General features: G+C 41.4%; 1 protein-coding gene across 2 annotated transcripts in view; it reads left to right on the plus strand.

Annotated features, from left to right (window-relative positions):
- itgb5 (integrin, beta 5) overlaps positions 1-26,927 on the plus strand; it is a 75,025-nt gene that overhangs the window by 33,515 nt on the left and 14,583 nt on the right. For both annotated transcript variants that reach the window (XM_076156795.1, XM_076156787.1), the window contains exons 12-13: positions 20,783-21,005; positions 21,524-21,624. In XM_076156795.1, the coding sequence (XP_076012910.1) occupies positions 20,783-21,005; positions 21,524-21,624 (324 nt within the window). The remainder of the gene's footprint in view (positions 1-20,782; positions 21,006-21,523; positions 21,625-26,927) is intronic.

The following is a 26,927-nucleotide window of genomic DNA, read 5'->3' on the forward strand; positions in this document are numbered from 1 at the left end:
AACCGATCAACCAGTATTGGGCAAAAACTAGCACCAATTCCCTCATTTAGAGCATTTATTAGCAGAAAAATACAACTGGACAATAACAAAAAGATGCTGTGTTTTCAGACCTCGAATAATGCAAAGAAAACAAGTTCATATTCGTTTTTAAACAACACAATACTCGTGTTTTAACTTAGGAAGAATTCTGAAATCAATATTTGGTGAAATAACCTTGATTTTCAATCACAGCTTTCATGCGGCTCTTCATGCTCTCCACCAGTTTTTCACATTGCTGTTAGGGGACTTTATTGAAGATTTAAAGATACTTAATGTTGCATGCAATTCACGCGCAAATCACATGCAAATGAAATTTTTCTTGCACGGGTGCAAAAATTCAAGCAGCTTGGCTTTGTTTGATAGCTTGTGACCATCCATCTTCCTCTTGATCACATTTCAGAGGTTTTCAATGGGATTCAGGTCTGGAGATTGGGCTGGCCATGACAGGGATTTGATCTGGTGATCCTCCATCCACACGTTGATTGACCTGGCTGTGTGGCATGGAGCATTGTCCTGCTGGAAAAAACAATCCTCAGAGTTGGAGAACATTGTTAGAGCAGAAGAAAGCAAGATTTCCCACGTACAAGGATAACCTTGTACGTGGGATTCATGCGTCCTTCACAAACACAATTCTGCCCTATTCCAGCCTTGCTGAAGCATCCCCAGATCATTCCCGATCCTCCACAAAATTTCACAGTGGGTGCGAGACACTGTGGCTTGTAGGCCTCTCCAGGTGTTCGGGAAAGTTGAAAATTGGACTCATCAGAGAAGACAACCTTACTTCAGTCCTCTACGGTCCAATATGGTCTTTTGCAAGCCTCAGCCTGCCTCTTTTTTGCTTCTCATTGATGAATGGCCTTCTTCTAGCTTTGCACGGCTTCAACCTTGCCCCTAGGAGCCAGTTTTGAACCGTCCTCGCCATACACTTCACCCCAGCTGCCTTTTGCCATTCTTTTTGTAGGTCACTTGATGTCATCCTACAGTTGTTGAGTGACATTCGTATGAGTTGGCGGTAATGTCGGTTCAGTTTTTCACCCACTGCCGGTCTGTATGAACCTGTAAGACTTTGTTTGAGCCCCTGATTTTGAAATTGGCTGGAAGCAACCTGAGGCTCACTGTATCCCTCTGCCAATAATGCCAAAATGTTACCCTTCTTTTCCTCACTCAAAACTTTTCTTTTCAGCTCTTGGTAAGTTCAATAGTTATTTTTTATTCCATTACTTTTGAGGTACTATTAGCACTGTTTTTGCCCTCCAGCTGGTCCAATAACAAGAGGATAGTGATGACCACAGCAGTGTTTTTTATACGTTTCCTCTTTAGATAAGATTTCGTTCAGGTGATCACCAAATCAGAACCTTATTAGGTAGAATAGGTGTGCTTGTGTTGGAATTCAACAGACACTGAAATGGTGTGGCTGCCATACATATAGAGATGCTGATTTAAGAAAAATGTGGAGTGGTCTCTTAATTTTCCAGAGCTGTATATAAACAAAGGTCAGCATTTGCCTGTTGTGTGTGGATAAAAAAAAATATACCAACAATGTAAAACAGAAATGTGATTAACATAAGTATACACAATCAAGACTTAAGATAAATTCATATGATGTGTCATCAAGGAATATTGTAGCTCCTGTATTTATCAATCCCGATGCAAATACTATGAGTAACAAATGCATGTTAATGTGTTGATACAGAGTATACATATACAGTATATAGTATTTAGTGGCAATCAAAAAAAAAAAAAAGCCACTGGAGGGAATTTGAAGTCATTTCCAACGCGTCACAATGCAAGAATGAGGTCCTCCATTTCATTGATTGATTGAAGAAAGCTTTACCCAAAATCACCGGGTGCACTGAATATAGAATCTAGCCTGTAATATAAAACGAACAAAAACACTACCGAACAAGCTTCCCAGTTCCTAATTCCCCGATCACTGTTCACCTGTGACTCTCCTTTATAGACTTCATGAATAATTACCTCCAGTGCCCTCAGGTGCGCAAGTGGAGCAGCAACAACCATTATACTCACACAGCTTACCACAGGCACGCACACACACGCACACATCATATAGCACACATCAAATTGGCTACAACATAGTACATAACCCATCATGATATCAAACCAAATGCTGATACAGGAAGTGCAAAGTTCACATATGGTGTTATAGATGTACTCATGCATGGCAGCGTGTGATCATGGCACATGCAGCAACATTTCAGCTCTATTTGCATTTTTACACATTCAGAGCCATCACCGCGGAGGGTTACTACTACTCTGATAACCTTGAAACTGTCATCGCGCTCATCTGGTTAACGAGAGTCTTTGTAAGAACTTAGAATGGGTACGATGCAACACATCAGTAGAGTGAAATAAAACTATCAATGCGGTTAATCCTATTTTAGCCATGCTTGCACCCCATTTTCCGAACTTTAGGTCAAGCCAATCCCATGAAGTTCCTTTCCTACCAGCATTATCTTTTAATTCCTGTCTTAATTTGTTGAATTTGCACATGGCTATGGCTATTTTCTCTTTCTTTGACTTGAATAATTTGTGTTTTTCTGCGTGCTGCAATTGTCCCTTCCTGAGGCTTTGCCAACATAGACGTTCTGCACAAGATTTATATCACGGACTGGTCAGTGCAAAGGAAAGTTAGAGGATTATCGGTTTGATGCCATTCCCCACCCATGCGGTTTTCATCGTTGGTCCCAGATCTTTTGATTCAAAATTTTACCAGCTAAGTTATGTGTGGTGCAGATTCAGGGACATTTTACCACTCTGAAATGAAGGGATTGGGGTCAACGCGCTGCTTCCTGTTTTCCTATTATTATGTATTGCGTTATCACCTCGACGATAGCTTTTGGGATCTGTGCATGGATATTTCTTCCCACTTGTAGACTTTGTCTTTGGTTCAGTTATATCTTCCAGCCAATATACACTGCTCAAAAAAATAAAGGGAACACTTAAACAACACATCTTAGATCTCATTTAATGAAATACTGCAGTTGTAAATCGTTATTCAATACACAGTAGAGTGCGTTGAGAACAAAATAACATAAAAATTATCAATGTAAATCAAAATTTTAATCATCCCATGGAGGTCTGGATTCAGAACCATACTCAAAATAAAAGTGGAAAATCACATTGCAGGCTGCGCCAACGTCAGCGAAAATTTCTCCAGACAAGTCAAAATGACGCTCAGTAGCATGTGTCGCCTCCACGTGCCTGTATGACCTCCCTACAGCGCCTGGGCATGCTTCTGATGAGGCGGCGGATTATTGGAAGACATTTGGTTTGGCCTTTGTAACTTCCTTATTCCTCTCTCTATTGCAAGCTTTTGTAGTTGACTCTTTATATTGGACAGGAGATGCTCTGTAACTATCTAAGTCAATGTCTTCTGAGATTTGATCGACCCCTGCCAGATTTGGATATATTCCTGCAGCATCTAGTGCATGGGTGGGCAATTATTTTTTCTAGGGGGCCTGTCAGCAAATTCTTTTCTTCAGGCACGGAGACTTCAGAACACTTGGGTTGAGATTTATTGCTGCAGCAAGAGTCAAGTCAGTTACAACGTGTGGTCATTGCAGTCTGGGTTGACTGATTTTCAGTAGTTCAAATCATCATCTTATACATGGTTGCCAGAGGACTTTGTCCCTGTCACTCACAGTCTTGATCAGATTAACAATAACAACAGGCCACACTACCTGAGTAAATCACAAGTTATCTGTGTAAGTTTCCTCCTGTACTGGACTTCAGCATGCTCTTATCCCATAGTACAACTCAATCAACATTTTTCTAACATTTCCCTCCTGTTTATACTAAATGGGATAAGAACATTGTCATAAGAATATCATCTCACTTACAGAGAGGTAAATCATATATGTATATAGTTTTGTGACAACAGTATTTGTACATCATCTGTTTCACCAATCAGGTCATCGTTGTTTAACTCTTCGGTAGATTTTCATCAAACAAGTCATCGTCAGATTTCACTCAATAGTGTTGTCTCAACATCCACTCTCAGCATCATTCAGGATGACCTCATCTAGATCATCTTCACCCTGGATCTGCTTCTTGGTTTTAGTCATGGTAGTGTCCATGAGTTTCTGTAGAAAGCCCGTATGCACCGAATGCAGCCACATCCACAGGTTGCCAGAACAGCGATGCCAACGGTGATGGAGTGATGAGTTTGCTCCATTTCCCAACCATTGTTCCATCATCTGGTTGAAGGGGTCGCCGATTCCTGAATTCCCTGCGAGCTCCTCCAAGTGTGATGTGATACTGCCATCTAGGAAGTGTTATTAGGGATAAAGGTGCAACAGAAAGTTCCAAACATTTTGCACACCCCTCTTTCTTTGTCTCTTACTATTAGAAGGGTCATAATCGTCAGGAAGCACATACTGCCTCTGATCCCGCACAATCCTGGCAGTCTGATGGGATGCCAAAGTCTGTGTCTTTCCTTTACCTTTCCCTAGGTTGTTTTCACACCCTAATTTCCTGTCCAGCCGTTGGTTTCTTCACTGGGTTTGAGACGAGTTTCCACTATAAGGAAGACCCCCCTTTGTTGCCAGCCTTTGCTGGCAACAAAGGGGGGTCCTTTCTGCTATTTTAGGGGGGTCCTTTCTGCAAAATAGCAGAAAGGGGGGTCCTTTCTGCTATTTTGACTGCTGTTGGTGTGGTGAGCAGTACCTGATACGGGCCTTCCCACCTTGGACTTGACCAATTCTTCTTTTTAATTGTTTTGATCAGGACCCAGTCACCGGGTCTCACTGTATCTGCTTGCTCCAATACTGGTCCATCTTTGATATTATTGTTACCATCCCTCCTGTTGAGACATGACTTAGTCCATGGCTCAATACTGCAGCATATCTGAAAAGGTTGCTAGGCAATATAGGCTTTTCCTCTGGTCACCTGTAGACGTCATCTTTTTGTTGTTGTGCCCCTTTGTTAATCCATCTTTGTTTCTCTAAGGCAGGTACACTAAGGCACACTAACATATTGCTACTTTTTTAGGGAGTTGTACTGCCTGTAACAAAAGAAGAATTAAGTCTTTACGGTAAATGTCTTTCCCTGTTGATGTCACCATGCCCCTATTCTTCCACTGTTGCGCAAAAACATGGATGGTTGAAAATGCATATTGGCTATCAGTCCAGATATTCACAGTCTTTCCTTTAGCTAGCTTACATGCTTCTGTTAAAGCCACTAATTCAGCTGCTTGCGCTGAGTAATGTTTTGGTAGTGGTCTAGATAACAGAGTTTCAGTTTGTGTAACTACTGTGAAACCGGTTGCATTCGTTCCATCAGGATTTTTCCTGCTAGACCCATCCACAAACATTGTGATGTCAGCTGTAACATATGGAGTGTCTGTTAGATCTGATCTAGGTAGCACTTTTTCAGAAATATCCTTTAGACAATCATGTGGTTCCCCATCTATAGCAACTGGAACTAATGTGGCAGGGTTAAGTGTGGTGCATCTTTCAAGTGTTAGATGTGGTTGTGAGAGTAACACTGTCATGCAGGAGAGATGTCTGGATGGTGAGAGATAAGAGATTTTGTTTTGTAACAAAATAACTGAGACTGCATGGGGCACCTTTAGTGTCAGAGGATGAAAGAGCACTATCGTTGCTGATGCCTGTACTGCCATTGAAGCTGCAACCACAGATTGTACACATGGTGGCAGGGCACGAGCTACAGAATCTAACCTGGTAGAATAATATGCTAATGGTCTGTCTTTCAGGCCATGTTTTTGGGTTAACACTGACGTCATAAAACCTTGTTTGCAGTCTACAGTTTGTACAAAAGGTTTCTGGTAATTCGGTAAGCCCAGTACTGCTGATCCCACCAAGACCTTTTTCACATCAACAAAAGCACTTTCTGCTTCGGTTGTCCATTACAACGGATCTGATGCTGCCATGGGTGTGTCGTACATTAATGCAGTCAAAGGTGCTGTGATTGCTGCATAATTAGAAATCCAGCTCCTACAAAAGTTGGTCATCCCCAAAAATGACATCATTTGCTTCTTAGTTCTAGGTTTGGGTGCTCGTAGAATAGCTGTTTTTCTATTTTCGTCCAAATGTTTTCCCTCATGTGACAAGTTATATCCTAAGTATTTAACTGTATCCTGCCATAGTTGCAACTTTCCTTTACTAACTCGATGCCCTTGTTCAGCTAAGAACTTTAGCATTGCTACTGTGTCGGTTATGCATTCTTCCTTGCTCCTAGATGCTATGAGACTATCATCTACATAGAGTAGGGTTGACTTTCAGCCGGCAGTATAAACTTAGCCAAATTAGCAGACATTGCTTGTGAGAAAATAGTAGGTGATTCACAATAACCTTGTGGTATCCTAGTGTAGGTGTACCTCTTCTTCCTATATGTGAATGCAAACCAAAATTGACTATCTTGATGTACCGGGACTGAGAAGAATGCATTGCTGATATCTACCACAGAAAATAATTTATTGTCCGGACGTAGGTCATTCAAAAGTGTGTGGGTCAGGTACTGTAGGCGCACGAGGCACTACAGCTTTATTTACAGCTTGCAAATCCTGAACCATTCTCCATCAAGATGAGGGTGGAGCCTTTTTTACTGGAAAAAGTGGAGTATTACACGGTGAATCTGGACAATCAATTATCACTCCAGCTTTTATAAGATCCTGTATAATTGGGGCAATGCCTTGCTCCGCCTCTGGTTTCAGTGGGTACTGTCTCTGGTGCGGCCTAAATGATGATTTAGCAGTTATGTGTACAGCCCCCACATCCTTGATCATGCCTACATCAGCTTTTCCTTTTGACCACAATTGTTCTGGCACTTCCTTCAGTTCATTTTCTTGTTCCTCAGGTAGGGTAAGAATGTGTCAGTTTTTGGGAGTATACTTTTCTTTTAAATGGACTGCTGTCTTAGCATGCGTTGTCCAATTCAGGGGATACATGTAGACCCCTGTTGTGGGGCTGTATTTGCAGCCCCCTCCAACCTGTTCCCAGTCATAGGCTTCCTCCCCCCGGGTTACAAGTTTTCCCACATCACACCATCTGTCCATTTTACCCTTTGATAATGAGACATGTGGCGTGTCCCAGGACCTAAACAATTTTTTAATGTCTGGCTGTAACTTGCAACTAGTTCCACAATTTCCGCTTTTGTCCCAGTATAAATTTGTTATGTGTAGTGTTGTTTGTCAAAACTGAAAAAACTTCTTTTCATAGCCAAAATCTGGTCCTGATGTGTGCAATGTAAATCTTCTGGTCTCATTACTTGTGCCCCAGGTGGCACCTTTTGTTTAGCTTTTTCCATTAGGTCAGAGGTTATTGACCCTGGTCCAGTGGTGGATAGGTCAAGACTGTACCAATAATCTACCGGTCCCACGCCTTGGACCACACAAATTTGTGTCATTCGGTGCGCCCGCAAACCCCGTCAGATGGGACCGTCCCAATGTTCAACAATTGCATCATATCTCTACCCAATAAGTTGCAGGGACACACTTTTGATAATACAAGTTGGCATTTGCCAGAGACAGCCGTCTCTGGATCTGTAATTTCTATAAGTTCTGATAAGTCCTCTCTGTGTATCCGCCCATTTGCTGCTTTTACATAGATATGTGCCGTGGATGCCCTGACATTGGGTACGTCATCGGGGTGCACTACAGTTCTGGAAGCTCCAGAGTCACACAAAAATGTTACAGACTTTCTCCCAATCACCAATGTTACTTCAGGTTTCTCATCATTCTGTAACATCATTATTGCATCACTTAACTCCAACACTTCCTCATCCTCTATTGCTTCCCCTGTCTCATTCCTTCCAATATTCTCTTCACTCTCCTTTCCTAGTCATGCCATTCCTTCCCCACGATCATAAGGTTGTGGAGGACCTCGAAAACCTCTGTTTTTATTGTTTATGTTCTGTCTACAATCTCTTGCCCAATGATCCATTGTACCACACACAAAGCATCCTTCATTACTCCCACGACTACCTCTTCCTCTACCTCGGCCTCTACCCCTGCCTTGGTTTTTACCTCTAAAATTCCTATCTACCAGATACACTGTGGAGTCTTCTTCAAAATCCTCTTCATCCATTATGAACACTTGTCCTTTCTTTAACTTTTTCTTTTCTTTGAAGTGAGCCTCTGCATGCCGAGCATACTCATATACATCAGTTAATCTGGCAGTACTGTGGTTAATCACGTGTTTTGTAATGAAGCTGCTAATTTGTGGCAAACAGCCTTTTAGGAAGGCATTCTTCAGTTGCTGTTCATATGGGGAGTCATTTTGCATGTTAGCTGGTTTGGACACACCGATTGATTTCTGTCCAGTCTGCTCTTCTCTGGTACCTAGCTGTAGCTCTGCCCATGAGTGCCGTCACTCGTGCATTCAGCATAACATTATCATATTCTAATGGGACACCGTTAGCATTATTGGGATTCCAATCCCCACATATTACACACCAATCTGGTCCTAAAACCTGTCTAACTGCTCTTTCAACTTCTGCTCCGTTCAACCTGTAGCTAGCATACAGTCGCCTTCACCTTTGGGTGGGGAACATGTTCCGTAGCCCTTCTCACATCGTCTGATGTCCAAGGTCGATACACATACTTTGTGTCCGGTTGTACAACCCCATCTGCCCCTGCCCCTGCGCCCTGGGATTAGGTACTTGTATAATGGGAAAAGTTTCTGATTGTGAGGCATTTCAATTTTGCACCTTCCTCCAGATCTGGTAGTTTGACCCGACATTTTCTTTAACGTTAACGGCGGGCACTTTGGTGTGCTTGGAGGAGCTTGAGGGAGTTTGTCCAAATCTGGATACAGAGGACTTGATGTTGTGGCATTTAAACCATGACTTAGATACGGGGGTGGATCTGGTATAGGAACACATGGATCTTCAGGACACCGTGAAGTTACTACGGCGTTAATGTCCTCTTTATCCTCCAGGCTTAGGGCCTCTTTAGTCAGATTTTGTGGGACACGGCTTTTTAATTGCCCCTGTTTTCTTTTATTGGCTTCAGCTAACCAGGCTTTAGCCTGGGTGAGCCCATTTTTATCATTTGTTTTTTTGTTTCCTTGACCAATTTTGCCAATATGTTTTACCAATTGTACACATTGTTCGGGAACCAATTTACCTTGGAATCCAAATTTCTTTTCCTATCTTTGTAAGTATTTCACATTTGTCGGATCCCTTTGAAACATACAATTAGCATCTCCACTCAATTCCTTTTCAGTTCTTGTACATTTGTTCCCCATTTTGTCTTATTACACTACCACAGTATTTTATGTAATAATCCTGTCACACTTCAATCATATAACACCACATAAAACACACACTTTTTCAATACAGGTTAAAATACATTGGTTTTTCAATACAGGTTAAAATACATTGCTTTTTTATTTTTATTTATTTATTTTTTACCGGTCAAAACATATAACAGGAAAAACAACAACATAAAACATCAAGTACTGCAGTTAAGTTCACAGAACTTCTGTGTTTCCAAAACACTGTTTAACGTGTACACGGAGTTATTTATTATCAGTAGTCTTCTCACACAGACTATGAACTACTCAAGCGTTCCCAGAACACTTTCTGAAGTGTTCCCAGAACACTGTCTCATTTGCTTTAAACTTCACTGTTTAATTTCCCAGGTCTTAGTTTTAAGTCTTTTAAACATACAAGAATAACCAAAAACGTACAAAAACAAACAAAACGTTCTCACCAAAAGTCGTCCGTCTCAGTGCCTCTCTCTGCTGTTCTGGGATGCCGTCACCTTCCTGCCATTTAGTCATTGGCTGGCCTCTGATGATCAATAATTCAGTTGAGAGGACTTCGGTGAAGGAGCCCCAGGCTCCACTGTGCACAGCTTTCAGCCCCGGTTCTTGATGGCAGGAAGGATGTTGGCATCCGGCTCCAAGGACAAAGTTGTCAGGAAAATTCTTTTCTTCAGGCACGGAGACTTCAGAACACTTGGGTTGAGAATTTATTGCTGCAGCAAGAGTCAAGTCAGTTACAATGTGTGGTCATTGCAGTCTGGGTTGACTGATTTTCAGTAGTTCAAATCATCATCTTATACATGGTTGCCAGAGGACTTTGTCCCTGTCACTCGCAGTCTTGATCAGATTAACAATGACAACAGGCCACACTACCTGAGTAAATCACAAGTTATCAATATCAGGAGGAAACATCTTAGTGCACACTGTCTAAGTCAATCATAAGACTGTCTCTAATCAGACTGCTTGTTTCCTCCTGTACTGGACTTCAGCATGCTCTTATCCCATAGTATAACTCAATCAACATTTTTCTAACAGGGCCACATGAGAAACGAAAAATATTGTGGAGGGCTTGGCCAATAGCCTGAACTTAATTCTTCATTACATTAATTGTATTTCTTTGTAAGAAGCGGTAAATTGCATTGTTTTGACAAGCTGTAACTGGTAAGAGTAAATGTTATGATTATTAAGCAATAAAAAAGTGACATTGCTATACGTGAGATGTCATTTATTCAAAAACAGTGGTACACAAAATAAGAATGTTTTTACCATTTGTGACTTGCTCATTTCTCCACTCAGTCACATTGACCCAAAAACACATTTTAGTTTCATATACTGTACTGTTGAAAAGAGGAGATCCTTAGCTTTCTAAAGACATCAATATTATCTTTGTACTCCAAATATTAAGCAGTCTAACCATCTCATTTGCTGTTTTTCAGTTATTTTTTCTTGTTCAGTGAGAGAAATCTAGTCTCTGTTGGGCTTTAACAAGTGTATCAAAGTCAGTCTGAATGTCTGAGGTGGATATGTGAAGCAGCAAAGAACAAAAAGGCCCTTGTCCTGCAGTTTGGTGTTACGTTCATTCATCAGTGCAGTCACACAGCAAATGCAAAATCTGCCACCCAGTCCCCATCTGAGAGCTCTGGGATGTCTTTGCCTTTTTCTTCTCACAAAACTCCCTAATCTCAGCTTTCAGGCCCAAACTCTTTTCAGCACTTTGCCTAGGCTGAGCCTGAGACAGTTGTTTTGTAACCAATGTCACCATGTTCAGTCTCATGCTCCTCCGAAAGCGCAACCTTTTTGCAAGTTTACTATTTAGTGTACTACACCCGTGATGTCCTCGATCCTTCTCGTCACGGTTCGCCTGGACTGCAGAACTTTCTCAAATGCTTCCTTTTACTTAGGGCATATTAGCACTGCAGAGTCCACTAAGCACTCTGTGATTAACTCCCCCTCAGAGACTGGCTGTTTCTAGCAATTATGTGAGATATCACAAAGCTGGTGTTGGTTGCTGCCTCACTGAATATGTGAAGCTTGGTAAGAAAAAGACATGGACATTTTTGAGGGCTATCTTGTGACAAGGTAATGTCAGGTAGCGTCAATTAGACTCGTCTCATCACACAATGATTTATGACACGTTGTATCGTATCATTAGGTACGCTTAAAATATTTATAAATGAATAAAAGATGTAAGCAATGAAGTTTTAGTCCACACATTAGGTAAAATTAGAAAATACTGTAACAACTCTGCTGTTATGTTCAAGTTAAATGCTGTACTGTGTAGATGTTCTGTAAACTCCTACTATTCGTGTGACATTTAATGTGTTTCAGAACTGAGTCAGGCAGGGGATGAGGGACACGAGACCTGAGAGTGTGTGCGTGTCAGAGAGCATAGCGTGGAGATGAGCCAGGTTAAAACATGCCTATATTGTTCTTTTTTGGCATGGTTAAGACCCGCAGTAACCAGTTGCAGTTCAGTAATAAAACAACGTTTACTGATAACTTCTTGCCCATTATGTTAACATCTTGCCGGATGCTACAATACGATTATTTTCTAATTTCCGTTTAACCTTACATGGGCGGATTAACGTCAGCCAATGGCCGTATGTGGCCCGGGGCGGTGCTATGCCCAGGTTGGATCTAGTGACACCAGCTCTTTCTCTGTCTGCTTTCTCTCTGCTTTAACCTTTTTTACCTTTGTAATTCTTTCAGATTTCTCTCAGCCTTTTCCTGTAGTTAGTGCCTTCATCTTTGAACAGTTTAATTATTTCTCCCTCTTTCTCTCTCTTTTGTTTTTTCTTTCTTGCTTCATCAAATGTAGTGTAAACCATATAATAGAGTAAGATCAAACCTGACAACAGTGAGTCTCAGATATGAAGCAGGAGGAGGTCAGCCTTTTTGTCTGCTACTTCTGACTGTTTGGAACCGAGTCACGCCCACTTAATGGCCCCCATTTACGCCCCTCCCACGCTTCAGTGGTGAACAGCACAGCGATGTGTGCACATCCGTCTCAGCACACTGAGTGAATATATAGCAATATATAGCAACTGTGCATCACAACACAGCAACAGTGCTGCACACAACACAACACTGCAACAGGTTTTTTTTAACTGATTATATTACCAGAAGGAACATTCAACCATCAATTCTGACCAGTTATTACTAGTTGTACTATTTCTACAATTCTCAGCCTCAAATTTCCCAGTCTAATATACTTTTGTATTTGCCATGGAGCCTAAACTGGAAACACACACAGCTACCTTTTGTTCTCCCAATCACACACACAAGGACCACACCCTTCCTCAGTACATTCTATGCATTCAAATCGTCAGCGCTGACGACTCTTAATACTTTTGCACAAATACACTCACACATAATGCTATTGTCAACTTAAATATGAAAGGGACAGCAATTGCAACAATTTGCAACAGCTTGAATGACAATTCTAATATTAGAATTTTTGTTCTTTTGAATTCACTTATTATTTAAATGTAATCATTTGTTTTACTGTGAACTATGTATCTCTAAGTATATAAATTTCGTTAGATCTTATTGAGGAGTGGGCAAGGTGGGATTGTGTAACAAAATGTCCTGGTGTGTGTCTCTCTCTCTGGGATCTCGGAAGACCACACCCAAGCTCAAGTACTTTAAACAAGACCTCTCATGTATTATCAGCTATCTCCTCTTATTGAACTCTAATTCTTCAATACACATGTAATGCTTTAACATTTAGATTTAGACATTCACTTAAGTGCATTCAAACAGTCGATTTCAAACGCAGAGATATATATATTTATATATATATATATATCTTAATAATCAATTAAAATGATCTAATTAATTAATTAATTAATTAAATGGGAACAAATTATGCATTATCCTTTATGTCTGAAAGGAGCGATATCTTGACGTGGTAGAGGTTTATGGAGGACTAAAAGTGCCAAAATTAAATAAATAAATACGTCATTAAATAATTAATTAAAAGTGTCATTAATTAATTAAATGTGTCATTAATTAATTAAATGTGTCAATAATTAATTAAATGTGTCATTAAATGTGAAATAATTGATTAAATAAAACAAGTCATACAATTTAAAAAAACCATTTAATTATTTCAGTGCACATTTAATTATTTCATAGTTCGGTGTTACAGCGAACCATGAATTAATTTTATCCGTCAACCTCACCCATCAAAGTCGGTGGGCGGGGCTAACGCAAATCTAGTCTAATCCACTGCTTTGGTCTGCCTTGAAACAGAAAGTAGAAGAAGTTTTTCTAAACATGGCGGCTGTGTTGATGGAGGGAATCCGTGAACTTTCTAGAGAGTTGGTGAGAGATATTTTAGACCTTGCACAGTATGTGGAAGCAGGACCTGCTGACCCCGAGCATGTAGCGTGTAAAGCATTTATTAAAGCTTTGCATCAATCCATTATCTGCAATCGATTTGCCTTGCCTTGATGTGCAGGGTAACCAATCAGGTGTAAGAACCCGCCCTCTAACTTTGACGGGTAAATTTGACAGATAAAATTAATTCATGGTTCGCTGTAACACCGAACTATGAAATAATCAAATGTGCACTGAAATAATTAAACGTTTTTTTTAAATTGTATGACTTGTTTTATTTAATCAATTATTTCACATTTAATGACACATTTAATTAATTATTGACACATTTAATTAATTAATGACACTTTTAATTAATTATTTAATGGCGTATTTATTTATTTAATTTTGGCACTTTTAGTCCTCCATAGAGGTTGGATCAAACAGCATTTATAACAAACAAAACCAGACACTTCTGTTATAATGTGAAAAGATTTATTAACTCACAATAATAACTAAGAGTCCCCACCATGAATATAATAAACTAGACTAATATAAACAATAACACGAAGTTAAAAAAATAAGGGATTCAACCACAAGGGAATTTTGTAGTTAAGCTTGAGTTTGAGTGTGTTTGTGTGTGTGTGAATGTGTGTGTGGCGTGTAGAGGAAGTGACTAAATTGCTGACACACCCACTAATGGCAAGTCCTGAATGACAACTGGATTAAACTAAAATGGTGGATACGGCTCTAAGAACAGGCGCAATACAAAATGGGGGGCGAGCACGTGTGTGGGTCTTATTACTAGTGGCACACCCCCGAGGGCGGAATCCTTGGGTTTAACGTTCACGGCCAAGATGGTGAATTCAATCCTAGTACCTATGTGTGGGTGTATATGTCTGTGTGTGTGTGTGTGTGTGTGTGTGTGTGTGTGTGTGAGTGGATGTATGCTGGATGACACACCCCTCAGAGAAGGAGAAGAGGGGAAGGGTCAGTCCTGATATCAGAATCAGAAGCTTTTATTGCCAATTAAGTTTGTTAAAAGGACTTTTTTTCTGGTTATTGGTATATATATATATATTGGTATAAAAAACAACATGAAATTAAAATAAATTAAAGAAATTAACAAAATTAAATAAGATTAAACGTGCAAGCTGCTAAGGAAATTATGTGGTCAGTGGCAGACCCTGGCCTTGTTGATGAGGCCCACTGCAGAGGGGAAGAAGCTGGATTTGTGGCGTGAGGTTTCGGTCCTGATGGACCTCAGCCTCCTGCCTGAGGGGAGGGTTGCAAACAGTTTGTGTCCAGGGTGGGAGGTGTCAGCCAAAATCTATATAGGTGATTTGTGAGGCAGGCTGGTAGACTCAAAGGAGTCTTGCAATACACAAAACCTTTAGTCAGACACACGACGGTGTCGCTCACTATCACAGTTTTACCAAGACCACAGTATCCCACATATAATGCATACAATATCACTTGTCTAACTCTATTTCTGCCCAAATGTCTAAGCATTACTTGGTGGAATAGCGTCCTTATTGCGATTCACTGTGGAATGGATAGAGCGGCCTGTTGAGCTGAGAGTCCAGTGTGGGCCTTCCTGGCAGGATTAGGCCGTGCGCTGGTGGGTTGATCAAAAGTGCAGGCTTGCTGGGCTTCAAATCTTAGATCCTTGTGGAAGCTTTGGAGGTTTGTCAACGGGTAATGGGAGAAAAAGAAGGAAGAGTGCAGGTGGAGCAAACAAGAAAAAATTCAGCAGGCAAAAGATCTAGAGGAGTTGTGTTCACTAGGCCAACGCCTTCGTCTTTTACACAGAGGGGAGAGAGGATCTCCTATAGTACTAAGATTAGCAGCTGGAGAGGCAGAGGTCAGGGACCTGTTGGCTTTCATACCCCCAAACGACCAAGGTGTGAGAAGGGCATACGACTCTAGGTGGTATTGGTATCTGTAGTTTCTTGTCTGTTTGTGAACAAAGGAGCACATGGCCTGTGGTTTGGAATGTGACTATAGGCCCAACAACTGCTATTGGATATCAATCGGACCCGTTCATAGAGAAACTGCAATGTATTTTTGAAGTAACAAACCAACCTTTACATAGTAGACTCTTTTTTTGTTTGGTCTTCCTGTAAGCCAGCTAATCTGCTCCTTTCCTCATGGTGAGACAGAGAGTTCGTGTATCGTTTTTTACTAGAAAAGTTTCTTCTTAGCTAGTCCGGTTCTAAGTTCTAAAAGTTTGATGGCCAATTAGCAGACTTTTTATTCATGCCCGGGGTCGTATTTATGGGCGTCTTGTCGCCCCATGGCCAAAGAATTGTTCAAGGTCACACTTATAAACCCACAGTTTCAAAATCACGTTTTAAGTCTCATCCCTCGACTATTGTACGTCCTTGGGTTAAAGACGACTGGGACTAAATATCCTCTTAGTATTTTAGGCCCTGATTTCACTGTTGCGGACTTCCAATCTCACTCACACACACACACACACACACAGCCTCTCCCTCTCTGCTCACTCCAGTCTTAGCCAGATTATTTTGGTGAGTTTAAGTCTACTGAATTTACTGAGCAACAACTGAGCAACGGACTTCTAGGCAGCCACCCTCACAAAGAATACTATACAAGTTTAAAAAAAAGCGAAATCCGCTACTTGGGCATTTCTGTGTGGGGGCTTCCCCTCAGTTCGGCTGTCCAGCAGGTTGCTCTTGACAATCTTGTTACATGACGCCAATTATATTGAAGTTTCCAATTACCAATTAACTGAGACAGAGTTGAGAGGCTTCTTCTTTTATTCAATCATACATGAGTGATGTGAATTGCTCCCCCCTCTGCGAAGGGTGGTAATGTAATGTAAGTCGCTTTGGATAAAAGCGTCTGCCAAATGATCGTAATGTAATGTAATGTAATGTATTCTTAGAGCAAACATGTTTATATCAGAGTGTATAAGGGTGGGTGCCTTTCCTGTAATCATGTACTTTCATTGTACATTGTGTAAGTCCTGGCTGCCTAGGCAACCATGTCCACAGTAGCCTGTTCTCTCTTCTTTGATGGTGATTTTGGAAGACATTTAAGATATGATTTAATGTTTTCTTACACATAATGCCATAGGTATAGTGTTTTCTTCCTCAAAGGAGGACCAATTGTCTACAAAAACTAAGTGTTGCTCCTTGCAGAACTTTGCCAGCCACCAGTTCAAAAACAAAAGCCCGCTAAATCGCTCATCGTTACCTTTTGCAGGGAGGGGGCTAGAGACAATTTGTGAGGTCACAGACCCTAGCCAAACTTGATTTGCTGACTTCCGACTGTCTCATCCTAGTGTCATTAGTGCCGACATGGATAACTATGTTCTGTTGGCTTAAAATTCAGCAACTCCTGAATGTTGTTGCCAACACACAATTTCCTATACTTGTAATAAGTGCGGGAGTGACTTGTATGTCCCAGTACACGTTTGCAGGAGTTTGCAAAACTCCTATAATTTTGTAATTTGGGGCTGCACAAGGATTCAAATTCAAATAGAAGTTAGACCACATGTACTACCAGATCACAAGAAGCTGCAAGTTATCTCAGAATCTTCCCTGACACTTGACTTAAATAAGTCTGCTTGTATATACTTTTATATAAGACAAAATGGAATTCAACCAGACATTATGGTAAAGAGTCAAAGGATTCAGAATGTTTCACATTTTGAATATCTGGGAATTCTTATTGACTCACAGTTGTCCTTTAAGAAACATGTGAAGCAGGTGTGTAATATTTGAAAGTTCAATCTAAGGAACCACACACCCTTAGATGCAGCACAACCGTACATGCACTCCATGATTTCATCCCACATCTCATACTGTATGACAAGCTTGTCATTAGCTGGAGAAAAAAGTAGTTGGTCCATTGCAACCACTTCACAAAGGAACACTCGAGGCACTGGACAAAAAACGGTCAAGTTACCATCATTGTTACATAATTTATCCATTGGCAGATTTGTGTGCCCAACTGGTTGAGTGTACAAAGTGATCAGTCATCTGACAAAATACTTCATATCAAAAACAGAAATGACCGTGTGACTTAGCACAGATCTACTAAGTTTGACAGATCAGTTGGAAGTCGCTTTGGATAAAAGCGTCTGCTAATTGACTGTAATGTAATGTAATGTCAAGAGGGCCATGATGTCTCTGGTCACCCAAGGTTTGTTGTTGGGGAAGCAGCGTACAGTCTCTGTGGGAACAATACTGTCCACACAGAAGTTGATGTACCCTGTACACAGTCTGTGAGATCATCAATTTCCTCAGTAACCACAAAGCAACCCACCATCCTTGTAGTCACAGGCTGCCGCTGGACGAGAGGCTTGTTCAGGGGCTGCAGGTGGATCAGACCTGCCCAGTGGAGGAAGGGCCACAGAGCTGTTTGCCTCCTTAACATTGGCATACAGCAGGTCCAGTGTTTTGTTGTCTCTGGTTGGACAGTCAAACTGCTTGAACGTGGGCAGTGTCGCTGCCAGAGAGACGTGATTGAAGTCCCCGGATATCGCGATGAAAGCGTCCGGGTGCCGAGTCTGGAATCCGACCACAGATGAGTGGATAACGTCACTCGCTAGCGTCGCGCTCGCCGAGGGAGGAATGTAAACAGACAAGAGGATAACGTGAGAACTTACGCGGCAAATAATACGGCTTTAGACTCACAGCAAGCAATTCAATATCTGGGCTACACAAACGTTCTTTCACAGTGACATGACCAGGATAACACCATTTGTTTTTAATAAAAACAGCAAGCCCACCACCTTTTCTCTTGCCGCTCGCTCGGTGAATCCTGTCCGCCCGAACAGTCTGGAAGCCGTTGACATTCATGTTGGAGTCCAGGATGTCCTTGTGGAGCCATGTCTCTGTAAAACACAAAACACTGCTTCCACGATACACCCGCTGAGTCCTCACCAAGACCGCTAGCTTGTCTGTCTTGTTAGCTAGATATCTCACGTTCCCCATGGTGTTTGAAGGGAGATACGGTTTGTATGTCCGTTTCTTCTCTGGTTGTTTCACTCCAGCCTTACATCCCCTGTACTTCCTTCTCAACTCCTTGGGGATTTTGGGCTTTTCCCTTGCCAACGCGGTCGGCCGAAGAGAAACCAGCTGACTGCACATGTAAACAAAGACATCGCCGTAGTGTTGGGCGAAGGCGGCCACGCGGTTGAGCAGAAGTGTCCCAAAAATGAGAAAAAACCGAGACCACTTTCCACAGCATTGTAAATGTGATGTTAGGGAATCACTAGTCAACCCTAACGTAACTGATACGGCAACAAAAAAACCCATAACATAACACAAGAAAAATAGCTAAAGGCTAGATAGAGAGGGAGTTACTGTTGCTGGCTGCCGCTTGCACATCAAGTTGTGAATTCTGGGGACTGTAGTTTTTCCTGTTTGTGAACAAAGGAAGCACACGGCAACAAGCTTTAACGACCTCATACAGGCTGTGATACTATCTCCCGGCTTGGGGCCTGCTCTGTAGGCCCAACATTATGATGGCCAATTTTATCAACTTGCTAATCCGATCCCTCAGGAGTGCTTTCATTTTATCCAGCTGTGAAATTCCTCCACAGTTTACAGTATATACAAGAAACTATTGCTTATTCTATCAAGTTTAAGTTGATGGAATAAGCGTGTAATACAAATGTATTCCTTATCCTGAATTGTTTATCAGACTGATGTGTACTGCAAAAGTTCCCCCACAGAGACTATGTGGCATCTATGGAGGACCAGGGTTCTCCAGCTCCTTAACACAGCCACATGCTGCCTTTTACAGCAGCTTAGATTCAGGTGGGAATTCTGTGAGAACAGTCTACAATTGCAGGATCACCACCAGCCCCCTTTGAAGTGTCTCTCACTTAAAAGCTCTTCTTGTCATGTATGTCAATTTAAACTATTTATGGGTGTTTACTGCTATATTTCTGATAAAAATGTTAATTTCCAAGTCAATTGTAAAATAGTGTTTGCCTTGACAAACTGCCAGTTTCCCTTCCTTTCCCTCCGTATACAGTTGTGGCAACAGACTTTGCTCTGATAAATGCATTATTTGTGGAGGGTCTTGCCATACCTCCATCAAGACGTATTCTTGTCAAGTGACGTATATAGATGACCAAAACAAATCAGAGCATCAGCAAGACTCAACTACTGCCTCTTTTGTGACTCCTTGCAGTGTGAATATTGAGGTAATGAGTAGATTTTAAAAAACCCCAAACAAAACTATACTTTTCTCAGTGCAGATTGTAGGTGTGAATTGTATCACCAGTATAGTGTTCTTTTCAGTTGCTCGAGTGAATAGAGATGACAGAGGAAGGTTCTGCTGTCTGCTCTTTAAACCAGTATCAGGGGCACAGCCCCTAAAAACACTTTGTGTTGTGTCATCTTACTGCACTAGTGGTACTTCCTTCTCTATAAATACATATAAATATAGCTGCTACGTATTTTGTACCTGAGACATCTAAAAAATAAACGTCTGAAAAACATAATCTGGGTCTGTTACCCTGAGTAAGATTCCATCAATTTGTGTTGATTTCAGCTCGATGATGCCGGTTGAGGCAGATGGCCGCCCACCTAGAGCCCGGTTCTGACTGAGGTTTTTTCCCGTCAAAGGGGAGTTTTTCCCGTCAAAGGGGAGTTTTTCCCATTAAAGGAGAGTTTTTCCCTTGCCGGTGTTGCCAAGTGCTTTCTCAAAGGGGAATGTTGGGCTTCTTTAAATGCTCGGTTTGTTAAGTGCCTCGAGATAACCTTTGATTTGATTTGGCGCAATATTAATAAAGTTGAATTGAATTGAATCATGAGTGTGAAAGCAACTTCAGGCTAAACTTCTACTCACAGAAATTGAAACTGACAGTCAGCATACATTCCATTGTGTAACATTATTCTGTAATGTGTGTCATAGATCCACACACTAATAACAATTTGTTCACATTCAGTTTCACTAAATGCAAAATCACTTAAACACAAGAAAATGTATTCCAAACTAGCTGAGGAGTGGTGGGCTTCAATGATTTTTGCCTTTGAGATTTATCAAGGTGGCTAACATGGTTCTGGCAGTGATCATAAAGGTCATAAAGACTGAATTTTTTCAAGGCCGGAGTCGCCTTACTACCAGTAGCTATCAAAAGAATGATGCAGAATAATGAGTTCTCATTTCTTCTCTGTTCCTCTCATCCTCAGGTCATGGCGAGTGCCACTGTGGAGAGTGTAAGTGCCATGCTGGCTACATTGGCGACAACTGCAACTGCTCAACAGAGACATCCTCCTGCATCTCAGATGACGGACAGATATGCAGTGGGCGGGGCAGCTGTGTGTGTGGCCGCTGTCTGTGTACAGAGCCAGGAGCCTTTGGAGATACCTGTGAAAAATGCCCCACTTGTCCTGATGCGTGTGGCACTAAGAGGTACTGTTCCATGTAGGAGCACAGCACACCAGAGCAAGGAAAAGAGTTAATTTTGTGAGAATGAAGTGGGACAAGGGCCAACAACTTCAGAAATCAGCCCCAGGGATAAGATAAGGGAATAGTCCAAGCATTGCTCATGAAAAATCCAAACCCTCATATAAAGGCTATGGAATTATCTTGGCTATGATGACAGAAGCATTAGACTGGCAACTCTTTTGCCATTTGTCACCTGAAGAATGAAACGCTCGCACATCACTCACTCAGGCTCTTTGAGGTTACGTATAGTGCCAATGGGATGTGTGGTTAAGTAAATACATTTCATTGAGAACCAACAGCTCTTGTGTTCCAAGGAAACCTTTGACCCTTGACCCAGGTTCAACTCTACAGACAAGTCATTGCAGTAAGCTGTGACCACTGCCGTCCAATGTCCGATGAGTTTAGAATTCTACCATTTCATTATCAAGGACATTTTTAAAAGTTAAAAGTAAAGTTAAACTTTCTTTTCCACTCTTCTGCAGGGAGTGCATTGAGTGCAGGATTTTCAAGTCAGGCAGGTTGGCTGACAACCAGACCTGCCAGCGCTTGTGCAAAGATGAAATCATTGCTGTGGAGGCCCTCAGTGAGTACTTACAAGCCCCCACACATATGTACATTAACACACACAACCTATCTGACTGGCGAAGGAAAGTATTCAAGTCTGTCAAATCTGCAACAGTTTCGCTTTTCGCATTTACAAGCCACCTCCACAGTCGCTTTTATTGGACAAGTTTGTAATTTTAGGGAGCAGCCAAACTGCAGTATGTTTTCCAGTGATTTGAGCACCCATACAGTCGATTGCTCCATGTTTAAATGGGGAGTTTTGTGCTTTTCTTAATTTTTAATCATATTAATAGTGTGGTATAGTGTGGAATTGCGTTAAAATTGGTGCTTTACTTCTGTGACTTATGGTGGAAATTTGTAAGGAAGGACTTGGGGAATTTGTGATTTGGTAAAAATTAAATTAACGCATTTGCGAAAGTGGACTCAAGTAGAGCAAATCTTTGAGCTTAATGCTATTAGGCAAATCGCTAAGTGATACCCGAGCTAGGAGCTGCTTAGTATTTTATCAATTGCATAGTTACACGTCGAGGTCACATCTGTCTTAGACTGATAGACAAATGCTTAGACTAAATTAAAAACACATTGGCTGGATACAATGAATATACGTATACATAGGTTTCCATGAGAAAATGCCGATGCTGACATACCCAGAGATCGTGTGAGAATGTTTTGACCAATCAGTAATGCATGTTGGACAAAATTCAGACAACAGGGGTCACAACATTTATATATATATTTATTTCGACACTAGCACTGCGATTGAACACAAAAATGTTGTTGGCAGGGGGTGCGCTTCGATCGTGCTGACATTGACATTGACACTGACATGACTGGCAGTACAGTTATGGGACATTTTGGAGACTGTTTTTTGATACAGAAAGGGGGGGAAGTCTGGATGACATCAGTTAGTTCAACGATCTCGTAGGTACAGTTTTTACAGGATTACATCATACAACAGGCAGCAGGTAGCTACGGGCCGCCTGCATCATAGGCTGTGTTTGGGAGAAAAGAGCGAAAGACAGTAAAAAAAGGGGAGACACGAAACAAAAAGGGGCCCACCCCAACCGTCATTCAACCCCACATTCACACACCCCCATCCTGGCCCGCCTGAGATAAAGAAACTATTTGGTGATCAAGTTTGCAGTCATTGGTCTGGCATAGCCTGTAAATCTGTAAAATAGGAAAGAAATGGTTGCCATTTGTGATAGAACTTATCAGTGTGTCCCCTCATAGTGGACTTTATTTTCTCGACTTTAAGAAAAATCTTCATGTCCCTCAGCCATTGTACAATAGAGGGAGGTGTGAGGGATTTCCACGGCAATCTATCAATCAAAAAGGCAGGCGTCGCCTACCAAAGCACAGAGGTGAAAGTGATCATTTATTTTTGCGCAGTTTTAAATTAGCGTGAGTTGGGTGGGGTTTTGAAGATGGGATCAATAAAGTATCTATCGATCTATCTATCTATCTATCTATCTATCTATCTATCTATCTATCTATCTAGAAAGAAAGAAAGAACATGTGGCTTAGGTTACAGTGTGGACCCGAACATCTATCAGAATTGTCCTCTACTTCTGTGTACATTTCAGACAATATTGATTTGGAGAAGTGGTCCCTGTGTAAGACCTTAAAACTGGATAAGAGGGAGATGAGCACAGGACAAGACTGTGTGTTTGCATATGACTTCATTCTGCCAGTTTGTGGTGGCTGTTGCAAACTGGCCCTAGAGGAGATGAGTTTGCAAATTGAAAGTGTTTCCTAAATTGATAACAAATCTGAGAAGCACTGGGCTTTTGGTGAACTTTGAGATCTTGGTTGGGAGAGAGGAATATATTGGGGCAGCTATGGAAGAGGAATTGCAGCAGGATTTGGCTTCCAGCCTGCACTAGGCTAGATCAGGGGAGTCAACCCAGTCGTGTAATTTATCGGCATGAATTGCCCAGTAATAGAATTGGGGGTTTGGTAAGGCGAGACCTCCACTGAACTCACATCTTTGCAATAATGATGTACAGATCCTTGGAGACTTTGCACTCCAAATGAAGGCGCTGACAATTTTGTCAAGAGTCAAAGAAATGCTTAGGTAGGAATAAATGAAGGGATTGAAACGGGTAAAGAAATCCTGGCTCAACTTTTGTCAATTAAGGAGTTTGGGAAGTTGTTCCATCTCGGAAAGTCAGACTTCAGTGTTGCTGTGGGAGCAGTATAAAATGTACGTGTGACATTGATGCTGAGATATTTCAACCCCTAGCGACTGAGATTAAAGTCTGCATGGCGGACCTGCAAATTTATTGTGTTAATGGGGTAACATTGAATGTGCACGACAACCGGGAGACTAGATATGGGGACAGTTAAGTAGAGCAACAAATCATCTGCATTTAGCAATACAGTGGTTGAATGGCCAAAGCAAAGAGAAGTGGGGATAAGGAGCATCCCTGGCTTGTCCCCTGTTGTATTGTAAAGTATTCCAAACGAATATCAATTGTATGGACACTGGCCTGTGGTGAGGAGTATATAGATCCCACCCAGCTGATGAATTTGTTTCCGAAGCCAAATTGCTTCAATTCTGCAATTAAGTATTCCCATTCTACCCCTGGAAGGCTTTTTCTGCATCCAGGGAGATTACATCTGTAGGAAAATTTCACAGTGAGAGGATTGAATAATATTTATTCAAGTTGCGAGTATTAAAAAATAGTTGTCGACCTTTAATAAAGCTGTTTTGTTCCTTTGAAATAATAGTCAGCAAGACCCTTTTCCAAGCTGTAGAGCAATTGTTCATTTTCTGCATTGAACAGGGACAGAGGTCTTTATGAGCCACAGGCTGTGGAGTCTTTGTCTTTTTTAAGGAGAAGAGCTATTGAAGCTTGAGTTAGAGGAAGGAAGTTGGGAGGAAGAGAGCCTTTCTCTAGAGCAGGAGTCTCAAACTCATTTACCTGGGGGCCGCTGGAGGTAGAGTCTGGGTGAGGCTGGGCCTTAAGTGTTCCCCAAATAAAAGGGTTTCAAGTTTTCCAAAAAAAGTACAACTGATTCAATCTTCTCAATCTTTATTAATAACACTTTAGAACATGAACGGTTCTTCAGAACATAGGCTTCTTTTACCTACTCCTTGCTGCCAGAGACCGGGCAGCGCTTCCTCTCACACAGCTGAGCCGCATTTGGCTTGGGAGGAGGCAATTGAGACCCTCAGTGTGGTTTTAAGATGCTCATCAATAAGTTTGGTCTGTACTTTGACTTATTAAAGTTCATGGTGAGTTAGGGTTAGGGTTAGAGCTTTTCATACAGATATGTGCTCCCAAAAAGGCACATGGTCTGCTTGAACATCCTGGAAAGCTCAGGAAAGGTCCAAGCTTGTCTGCTTTTCCACTCACCTCCCTGAACTTGGCTTAGCTGGGCTTTCCATAACACAAGTTTTGTGGAGAATGCTCTGACGTTGTCATAGGCAGCACTGACAAGCTGCCCCCGGCCTTGTAAATTCTTGTTCAGTACATTCAGCTCCTGTGTGATGTCAACAAGAAAAGCTAAGTCCATGAGCCATTTCGGATCACTTAGCACAGGAACCACCATCCCATCCTTCTCCATGAAGGCTTTCACTTCTTCTCTCAACTAAAAAAACCTCTTCAAGAAGTATCCCCTGCTGAGCCAACGTACCTTGGGGTAGTAGAGCACATCCTCATATGCTGACTCAATCTCCTCCAAAAAGGCGTGGAACTGCCGGTGCAATGGCCTTCTCCACACCCTCCTCTTCCAGTTTTCTTTGAACAAGTGCCATCAGTCCATTTCTCCTCCCTGTCATTGATGGCGCTGCGTCAGTTGTTATTCCAGCAAACCTCTTCCATGGTAAACTGGCATCCGCAATGGCATCACACAGATGGTGGAATATCTCCTGAGCGGTGGTCTGGCCATTCATTGGAATCACTGTGAGCAACTCCTCCATCACTTCAAAATTGTCGTCAACACCACGGACATACATTGCAAGCTGCGCAGTGTCAGTGATGTCTGTGCTCAAGAGTGACTGAGTATGCACGGAAATGTTTGGCTTTCTCACGCAGTTGATCGTATATGTTACCTGACAGGTCAGAAATGTGCTCTGCCACTGTGTTGGCTGAAAGGCTGATGTTGCTAAACTGACCCTTCTTTTCCGGACAGACTATACTTGCAGCCTGTAAAATGCACTTTTTGATGAACTCGCCGTGTGTGAATGGTTTCCCCGCCTTAGCAATCATCTCACTCACCACGTAGCTAGCTTCGACTGCCGCATCACTCTCTTTGCTTACTTTCTCGGAAAAACCTTGTTGTCTCAGTAGACATGCGTTAAGACTGGCGACCCGGTCCTCTCTCTCATCTCCCTGGTATTTTGCATACTCCTCAGCATGTCTAGTTGAGTAATGACGTCTGATGTTGTATTCCTTGTCCACCGCAACTTTCTCTGTGCATTAAACCACAACCTTTAAAACCCTTTAAACTAAAACCTTTTAAAACACAAAACCACATCCTTTAAAACCACAACCTTTAAAATCTTTAAAACCACAATCTTTAAAACCTTTAAAACCATACCCTTTAAAACCACAACCTTTAAAACCAAAACCTTTAAAACCAAAACCTTTACCATTATTACATACACTTATACAGCGCTTTGGTCACCCTTAAGGCAGGCTTTTCATTGTGGTATATTTACATGTTTTTATCTCAATACCTGAGTATTTGGGATCTTATGTGGTATGCCCTTTCTACATATTCTGAGAGGGATTTGAAAACTTTATCATTGTTCATAGCTTTTTCGAGCACTTCCTATCATTAAGTGTTCTCTCTCAGGTGTTTATACCTTTCACATTCATAAATAAAGTAATCTAGATTTTCTTTTTCGTTTACCTACTACACATCCTTCTGCTCTACCAAAATCTCTCTGGATACCATTGAGCTAACTCTGGTGTCCATGTTAACCCACCTGTCTTAATTCTTAACATCGAGTGCATTGTCTCATGTTTTATATCTTAATTTCTTGCTCTTTTTGATTAAATTGTTCTTGGTAAATTTGTTTTCTTTGGCGATCACACATATCTGTCCTTTTTCCTTTTCTTTATTTCTCTTCTAATAATAATTTATAACCTCTTTATAATATTCAGGTTCTGACCACCATTTGGCTTTGGTTCTTGTCGCCCATCTTATGCTATTTGCTATATACAGTATATATACACTGCCTGGCCAAAAAAAAAGTCGACACCTAAAAAAAAAGGTCACACACTCTAATATTTTGTTGGACCGCCTTTAGCTTTGATATTATATATATAATATATAATATATTATATCTCATTCGATGTGCCATTGTTT

Source organism: Genypterus blacodes, unplaced genomic scaffold (genome assembly GCF_046128005.1).
Source record: "Genypterus blacodes isolate CSIRO-AG114 ecotype Tasmania unplaced genomic scaffold, CSIRO-AGI_Gbla_v1 ptg000008l_1, whole genome shotgun sequence".
NCBI classification, from domain to species: domain Eukaryota; kingdom Metazoa; phylum Chordata; class Actinopteri; order Ophidiiformes; family Ophidiidae; genus Genypterus; species Genypterus blacodes.